The 9,719-nt window shown below is 38.8% G+C and overlaps 1 protein-coding gene across 1 annotated transcript in view; it reads left to right on the top strand.

Annotated features, from left to right (window-relative positions):
* INSR (insulin receptor) overlaps nt 1-9,719 on the top strand; it is a 1,335,646-nt gene that overhangs the window by 65,545 nt on the left and 1,260,382 nt on the right. The window contains exon 2 of the mRNA XM_044090750.1: nt 2,949-3,497. Coding sequence (XP_043946685.1) covers nt 2,949-3,497 — 549 coding nt within the window. The remainder of the gene's footprint in view (nt 1-2,948; nt 3,498-9,719) is intronic.

Genomic DNA, 9,719 nt, shown 5'->3' with positions numbered 1-9,719 from the left:
AAATAAACAAAACCATATACACAGATGGGGGATATGCTAAAAAAAATTATGTATGTATAGATGCAAGAATATGCTACAGAGTTTTTTCCTAAAGATTCATAAGGACTCTTCAAAAATTGTGGGATGACCTCATTGTGGCCAAACAATGATGATTCTTCCTTTTCAGTCTGGCTAAGAGCAGTTACCACAAGCTTCCCCACAGAAAGGGTTTGCTTACATAAGACTAGGGGGAGTTAGATAAATCCTAGTTTGGAAACTCTTTCGCTGACCATCTGGATGCTAGTTTTGATACTTTTAGGCACCTTTTTTTCTGAGCATGTGTAGCAGGAACTAAAGGAGACAAGAACACCTGTTAGCAAATAATGTATGTGTAAGTGGAAAAGATTTTCTAGTTTATGGCCCTCAAAGAAGTGAGACCTTCTTCAGGCCCTGCTGCTTCTGATTTTTGAATATTAGTGAGAGATTTTCTAGTTGGTGGCCTTCAAAGAAGTAAGACCCTGTTCATGCCTTGCTGTTTTTGGTTTTTGAATATTAGTGAGAGACTTTCCAGTAGACTCTAATATCAAGGTACATTTGTCTGCCATTTTTGCTTGTCTGCCTCTATAATCCCAACTTTTCTAATGCTTACATTAAACAGGTTTTGAAATGGGGTCTTGCATACCTGTCCACCTAGGAAACAGGGGGCCCTCCTGATCTACATTTTGTACCTGATAAGCTTACTCTGTCTCCATTTGATGAAGATCATAGGCTGATTTGAGGTTCTTAACACAGAAAACTGTTACTCATTGCTCTGGCATCTGCTGGGTGAGTATCCTTGAGTTACAGACATTTCTGGTAAGTCAACTTTACTTCATTCATTTTTCACCAAGACAGGGTTTTTTGGAGAACAAATCCTACCTTTATATCTAAAGCCATCTTTCGAGCTTAGTTGAAGCCAGACTGTTCATCTGCCAGTCTTCATTCCTGAACCAGAGCGCAAGGGGAAAGGGTTCTTCTCTCTTTGATGTACACTTCTTAGATACCACCTAGACAAAACTTCAGCTTTTAGGAAAGCTGACCAACTGTGTCTCCTGTGAAGGTAAAAGGAAGGTATAACAAGTGACAAAGTTGACCATTCCTAGATGGGTGTCTCGTGTTACTTTTTATTATACTTTTCATAATAAGCCACTTCCAAGCAGGGATATGACTCATTCCACAAGGCCCTTGGCTTATTTCATGGCTTTCTGGAAAGGGGTGGACTCAAGTGTTCTAGAGGGCAGCATCTTTGTCCTCTGTACATATATTTACAAAGTGGACTCTTTCCAGGTCTGAAACAGGTTTTACAAGGGCTTTTCTCCATGATCTTTTAGAATCTTTATTGGCTGCCTCCATTTGTTTTATTCTGCTGTTGACTTGGCTATGGTGATATAACCATACTTTCTTGGGCTACTGCAGTCGTGATTTATTAGAACATTTACTGTTATGGGCAAAGTTTACTTCTAAAACTGTACTGCACTTCAATACGTTTACATTTTTGCTTGTCATTTGGCTTCCTTATCCTATTTTCAAGCAGGAGAGTATTCATAATCTTTAGCTTCACTTAGGGTGTGACAAACCGTTGAGTGATCCCTCTTGTGTTTTCCTGTTAGGGAGCCTGTTCCACTTGGGACCAGGTCCGTATCTTCATTTGGGGTTTTGGGAATTAAGGGTATGTTCCAGTAACACAGCCACCCAGAGGAATCAGCTGGCTCTCTTGAGGATTAAAGAAGACTGAATCTCTGTAACATAAATGTATGTACTTACCACAGCTTTAGAATTCAAATTGTTTCTGTCTATGTAGAAAAGAGTTGTGGTTTTTATGTGGGTCAGAAAGTGGAACTGAAGGAGACAGACACAGGATATCATAGGTATTAGGAGGAGCCAGAAGAGTGTTTTGGGAATGGTTTACCAACTTAGCAGAGTATTCGTGAAGTGCTTAAATTCTAGGATTACTCAAGACTGATTTTAATGTTATGGTAAGGACAGGACTTCATTGAGATAGATTACAAATTTTAAATAAAGTTGGAGGGGACTGCTCCAAGGGGACATCTGTAGCAGCATGTGCAGACTAGACATGTTTTGGTCCATTTTTGTTGACCTAATTTTATATTCATAGGTCACCTTATTCCTGTGCAGAGCACAGGTGAAATTTAAGTCACGATACTTTTAAGTCTTGGTGTGCACATTTCAAGAAACGCAATGTAGTAGAAGTTCAAAGGAAAATCTAGAAAAAATGTAGGAAGGCATCCTTGAGCAAAGTTAAATTTAGCACTTCTTTTTAGTCCCTAATGCTCTGACCACACAGAGTCATGGAACAGATGTACTTCCAGGTGATGTCAATGCAGCATCTGTGGATTGTGTTTTGAAGACTGGTGTCAGAATTCAGTGCAGTATTGGTGATGAAGCAGACATCTGAATCTGTACTAAAACTTCTAATTGGACATGTTAGAGGGCTGTGAAGGACTTTTGACTTTCAGCATTAAATATGATCTTGGCGCATTCTATTTTAATGACTATTGCCACTCGACGGCAGTAGGACTTATACTTCAGAACCAGATGAATCAGAATATTGTAAACCTCAGTTCATGCACATGAGTATTATGTTAATTAACATAATTGCTGGAACTTTTTTCCTGAAAATCATTACTGCAGCGCATACTGTGATAGGACAGTAAACTCTTGTTCAAATTAAATTGATTGTTTTAGTCATTTGTAGAATGCTGTGCTCCATAATTGTATACTTCTGTGTGCCCTTTGGTTTATTACTTTCAGACAGTTCGAGGTCTGTGTTGCAAACAAATAATGGTATATGCCATTTGTGTGTTTTTCATTTTTTAGACCGATACTTCTGTACATAGCATATTTAGCAGTTGTTGATGGAATATAAGAGAAACAAAGTAAGTTTAACTCTTTCTTTTTTCAACTTTTAGTTTGCAAGGACATGGATATCCGAAACAATGTCACAAATCTGCAAATCTTGGAGAACTGTACTGTAATAGAAGGCCGACTGCAGATCTTACTGATGTTTAAGACAAAACCTGAAGATTTCCGCAAAGTTAGTTTTCCAAAACTTGTTATGATTACTGACTATCTGCTGCTTTTCCGAGTCTATGGTCTGGAGAGCTTGCGGGATTTGTTTCCAAATCTGACTGTGATACGGGGCACGCGCCTTTTCTTCAACTATGCTCTTGTCATATTTGAGATGGTTCACCTGAAAGAGATTGGACTGTATAACTTGATGAACATTACCCGGGGTGCAGTACGAATTGAAAAAAATGCTGAACTGTGTTACGTGTCCACAGTTGACTGGTCCAAGATTCTTGATTCTATGGAAGATAACTATATTGTGGCAAATAAAGATGATAAGGAAGAATGTGGAGATATCTGTTCAAGGTTAGAACAGAAGAGTCCGTGTCAGTCTACTGTCCTGAATGCTGTGTTCAGTGAACGCTGTTGGTCGCAAGACAGATGCCAGAGAAGTAAGACCAAGTTCCTTTTTTTTTTTTTTTAAGATTTAACAGTGATGACTCTAAACATTCTTTTAGATGGTCATTTTGTATATTGTATGGTGCTTTCCTATATTAAGAACAAAAATATACCTAGTTGCAGATGGAAGGGATTAAAATCCAAGTGCAGTGTTTTCCACTCTATTTTGAGTGTGTTGATGATCACGTCATTTATTGTATAGTATCATTAGAGCAGCTGAGGTTTGGCAACATTTTGAAGACAAACTGGAGGAAAACACTTTTTAAGTTCATTATTGGTCGTTTTAAATGAAAGTGGTTTGTGGAGGAACGCCTTTAGGGGATGTTAGGTGCTTCACTCACATGTGAAAAATGCTTCGATTTTATCCAGCTTGGCTGGTCGTGGAAGTTTTGAGCAGTACATTCGTAAGCCTTAAAATAACTGGCTTTCTCATAGACAGAGTCTTTGTACGTCTTCCCTTTATCATTTCTGTGTCTGATACCAAAACGTTGTGTTCTTTATAAATTGCTTTTTGTTATTTGTGACTGCCTTGTGATCTTTAATTGACCACATGCAGACTTCTGTGGCCACTGTTTGGCTGTAGTCTGCTTTGTCTTTACATGCTTTTGGCATATTTTTTTACACTGGCAAGTTATTTGTTTATTTTTTATCTGTAGTCGTGGAGTTTGAAGGTCCATGGAGTAGTGGAAAAGTCACTGTGGCTCTGTAAGTATATAGTAAAAGATGACCAATCCGCTTTTCTGACATTCTGCGTAACAGTAATTGTCACAGAAAATGTTTGTGTTTCACTGTTGCAGTCATCACACTTGGGTTATCCTGCCAGGGTAGCCCTCAGTCAGCCCGAATACCAGAGGCTTAGTATTCTTGCGTCGGTTGCTGTTGCTCCAGGACTGACATCAGGTCATCAGTGGTATAAAAATGAGCAGTCAACGCCATTACATCAGTCTTTTTTGCCGAGGAGCCTGAAGCAGAAGCAGTTCACGTGAGTGCTGGTCGACCGCTACTTGAGTTTTTCGTTTCTGAAATTGAAGTTGAAGTCTTCTAAAAGCTAAGTACCCCATTGGGTATCCTTTTTTCTTGCTCTAACTGATATCAGAAAAAGTTAACAATTGTCTTGCCTGTGGAAAGCAAATACCACACCGAGATTTCTATTCTTACTGTGTCACCTCTTTAGGCGGAGACCACAATTTCCCTCGTTGCTGATTTTGTGTTTTGTTCAATGCCCAAACTGTTTGTCGTTGGGCCCTTATTGTATCTAAATACTTTTGCTCTCGATCTCCATATTCCGAAATGGCTTTGGTAAGCCAACTGACTACCGATCTTCCAAAAAAACATAAGGATAAAGAGAGTGAGAGACCGCGCAGGTCCAAAACTGCCGATGATGCTTCTGTTAAGTTAGTTGCCAGTTCACCGGTACTCAGTGAGGTGCTTTCGCAGCCCCTGATGCCAGCATCGATGGATTCGCAGGCTGCTATCGAGACCCTTTCAGAGTCCAGTTTGCCGTGAGACTCTTTGACTAAGGAACCTGTGGATGTCTCTAACTTGGATGGGTCCGGAGCTCGTGTGCAGGCACCGGCTTCTGAGGAAGTTCTTCGCACTACCGATATTCGACACAAACCGACTTCTTTCACGTCTTCAGTTCTTTCTAAAACTACAGAGTTTCTAAGGCCCAGAGTACGAACTACATCTAGAAAACAGACGACCCAAACTCACTCTCCTGTTTTCTTGCCACAATCTCATATGCTTAAAATGGCAGAAGACCTTACCATGATGATTAGGGGCAGCCAGTCTTCTCCTGCTAAAAGAAAGAGATTTGTCCCCAGCCCCTTTATCTGACCAAGAGTCAAACTCTGAGGTTTCTGATAATGAAGACATGCCCTTGTCTGTTTATGAGTATTCAGATGCAGAGGAATCTATTCCTTCTGCCTCTCCTCCAGAGGATTTTTCTTTTGGTGAAACCGTGCACACTTGAGAGAGCACTTCCAATGTGAATGCCAGGATTACCCCAGTCCAATAAGTGACTCTGGGAATTTTTATATTTACCTCAGCCCAGGCCCTTAGCTACATCTCCTGTCCTGGATGTTGTGGATGATGTTTTTATGGAATCCAGTCTAACCCCGGATACTTAACCTCCTGCTCCCAGGAAACCTGACTGGTATTAGAGTCCCTGAGTCGCACATTTCTTTTCAAGAACACAATTGCTCACCCAGAAGTCATCTCCCAAGGGCCTAAGGGAATAAAAGCAACTATAGCTAAGAATCCCCCCCCTTTTGGACAGGGATTCTCGAGCCTTAGACAGATTGGGTAAAAAAGCATATACTTATGCAACTCTTGCATTAGACCATTAAATTGTCAGTTCCACATGCTGAAATACCAGCAACATAGCATGGAACCTATCCATTCTGCAAGCTAAATCAGTAAGCATATCCTGCAATGTGTGTTTGACACCCTAGAAGCATCCTGCAGGGCAGCAGTCACAGGTTCTGTACTTCGAAGGCATGCTTGGCTTGAACAGACCTTGCCAGGTCATGTCAAATCAAAATTATTGGACGCACCTCTTAACAAAGACAATCTGGCACCAAAGCAGAAGAGGTTTTAAAAAGGATGGAAGAAAAAGCTAAATTTATGCAGACAGACTTTTTGCAAGTTCAGCCTCCAATATTTAGTAGACATTGTCCCTCAAAACATTGGTCCTTTCCTGCCCCCTCAAGGCCACTTCAGACAAGACCTAGGGGTAACAGACCCCCACCCCAGACAGCAGTCTCAGGGTATGCAGAGATCTAAACAATGAAATGCCTCCACTTCTAAACCAGGAAGTGCTAAGCCACCCCCTTATGGAAAGAATTCCCAATGACTCTAACTCCTCCTCTCACCTTTGCCCATCTGGCCGTGCCACTAGGAGGAAAATTTGCCTCCCATGCCGAAACCTGGGCCTCCATCACTAACGACCAATGGGTCCTCAACACAGTGTCCCAGGGGTAGAAATTTTATTTCTACACCTTGCCAACCCCAAAGGGATTTCCAGATCTCCCTCCAAATCAGTGGGCAGAGGCACAAAACCAAGTTCTTTCCTTGCTCTCCATGAGGGCAATTCAGCCTGTTCCTGCAAATCAGTTAGGCCAAGGGTTCTATTCCAGGCTTTTTCTAGTACCCAGAAAAGAGGGGCACCTGGCGCCCAATCTTAGATCTATCTATTCTAAACACATTCCTGGTGGCACCAAAATTCAAAATGCTCACACTGCAGCAGCTTCTTCCTATGCTGTCCAAAGATGCCTGGTTAGCCACTCAAGACCTCAGAGGCCTATCTGCATATCCCAATCAGAGATTCTTGCAGGAAATATCTACATTTCAGGGCAGGATCTATGCATTATTGGTTGTCTGCACTTACCTTTGGCTTATCCACTGCTCCCAGAGTTTTCACAAAATGCCTGGCTCCAGCCATTGCTTACTGCAGACAAATATTCAGATGTAGTTAAGAAAACACACCAACAGCCAGCAATTCACCAGTATCTTACTTTCTTTAATTCCAGCGATCTGGTACCTCGGCAATTCGCCTTCAAGGATCACAATTAATTGAGTACAAACATCACATTTATATATATATACTCAATAGGACAATTAAGTCTCCTAATTAATTAATTGAACAATAACATTTTTTTTTAAAGTGACCATAAACTTGTTACATATTTATTTTATATATATATATCTATATATATCTATATATATATATATATATATATATATATATATATATATATATATATATATATATATATATATATATATATAAAGATAAAATAATATATCATACCGTTAGGCTTTAAAGTATGAAACTTGAAAATCATTCTAGTTTCAAGCTCCAGTAATTTTACTACAATGTCATCCTCTCTGAAGGAAGGGCTTTCCCAATATACTGAATATTAAACTACTGGAAGAGCCACTATGTTTCTCTTGGAAATGCTTAGCAACAGGACTAACCAAATGTTTGTTTCTAATGTCTTTTAAATGCTCTACAATCCGTACCCTTACCATTCTTTTTGTTTGTCCTATATACCACATATTTTTGCATGAACAGCCCAATATATAGACCACCCCTGTTGATTTACAACTAAAATGTTTAGAAATGAAATTTACATCATTAATAACACTCTGGTTCCTGACCTTATCACAAATATTATAAGAACCGCAGGGATAGGTGCCTAATTTTGAAATTATAATGTTGTCTTTCCTTTGTTAAATTATTATTTAACAGTTCCTTGAGATTTTTCCCTCTTTTGTATGAAAATATAATATGTTTAGGGAATAAATGACCAATAGATTCATCGTCACTGACAAGATACCAGTATTTTCTAACCAATGACACCAGTTTTTCAGAAAAAGCTTGGTTACATAAAAAAGCTTTTCAACATCTTTATTCTGTTCCATAGTGAAATCTTCACATCTAGATTCAAAATTTTATCACGTCTGCTTTTTTACCAAGTAATTTATCCCTGCATGCTAATAACTGTGTTTTGTTATAACCTCTTTCACCTAACCGCAACACAACTTTGTTCAATTCATTAGCTTTTTCACTTGCATTACTAGTGTGGTCAGAAATTCTCTTAAATTCACCATAGGGTAATGCCTTTAATAGATTATCAGGATGCATGCTGGTCGCATGCGAAAACATATTAACTGAAGTAGATTTCCTAAAAGGCCTAAATCCTATATTTTCCCCATTCTCAAATGGTGACAGATCCAAAAAATTGATCTGTGTTCTATTTAACTCCTAAGAAAAGGAAAGATTGTGTCCATTACTATTTAATACCTCAAAAAATTCAATTAGATCTCCCTTACAGATAAAAATAAGATCATCTATAAAGCGCTTGTACAATAGTACATTATTCCTGAAAAAGTCAGTGGAATAAATTAATGTTTTTTCAAAAAAAACCCATGTATATAACAGCATATGAGGGCGCGAAAGCTGCCCCCATCGCTGTACTTTTCACCTGCAAAAAATAATTGTTATTAAAGAAAGAATAATTGAGTCAAACAAAACTCTAATAAGCCCACCAAAAAGGTGGTTCTTGGCCCTTCACCCAACATATCAAAAATAGAATCCAGCCCCCATCTGATGTCTATATTAGTATATAGTGATTTAACATCTATGGTTACCCAGTAATAATCATGATGCCATTTGATTTGAGATGTACTATTGATGAGATCCTGAGTATTGGAAATATGAGCTACTACCTTATGTAAATGAGCTTTCAGATAAAAATCTAAAAAAGTGTTAACATTGTCCAAAAAGGAACCTATCCCCGAAACTATAGGCCTGCCAGGTGTTTTTTGTAAATTTTTATGTACTGTAGGCAGAGCGTATAGAATGGGTATAGCAGGTTTTTTTATATACATTCTACAGACATCTTTATGTTCAAAAAAAACCCAAACTTTCTTCTTTTTCTAATAAAAATAATAACTCAAAATTAAACATCTTGGTAGGCTCATAATCCAATTTCTTATATTCCTCACCATTTGAAAGTAAAATATCAACCATCTCACAATAATCAAGTTGTTCATAACAACCCAATTTCCACCTTTATCAGCACATTTAAATATAAAGTTGGATTTCAACTTTTTTAATTCCTTTAAAGCTTGCCATTCATTTTTGCTTAAATTATGACATCTTTTTTTTCCTTGCAAAATATTTTATATGCTGTTTCAATTTCTTTGAAAAGAACTTTAAAGAAATTTGAGATGGCAGGTTCAGATGTACCCTTACTTGGATGACTGCCTGATTCAGGCAGACAGTCAGGAAAAGCTGTTACAGCACCTGACATTTGTAAAGGACCAACTAACTTCACTGGGGTACACCATCAACGAGAAGAAATCCAAACTTGTCCCCAGTCAAAAAATTGTATTCCTAGGAGCAAGCCTAGACACTGCATCCCAGATGGCATTTCTAACTCCAGAAAAACAAGCCTAGCTGACAGGCTACTTCTCTCAACTGGCCACCAGAACCCAGTTATCCGCATGGAATATCTTACAAGCTCTAGGGTTCATGGCCTCCTGCAGTCTACTAATTCCATATGCTAGACTGCATATGAGGAAACTTCAGTGGTACTTAAAAAGCCTTTGGTGTAAACATTCACAGGACCTGGAAACTATTATACCTATGATACCCTGTCGAAGGAAAGATTTTCTTTGGTGGGCAGCAGCATGCAATCACAACAAGG

This window comes from Protopterus annectens, chromosome 13.part0 (assembly GCF_019279795.1).
Source record: "Protopterus annectens isolate FY-2018-M chromosome 13.part0, PAN1.0, whole genome shotgun sequence".
Taxonomy (NCBI): domain Eukaryota; kingdom Metazoa; phylum Chordata; order Ceratodontiformes; family Protopteridae; genus Protopterus; species Protopterus annectens.
This window is presented reverse-complemented; position numbering and strand designations above follow the sequence as displayed.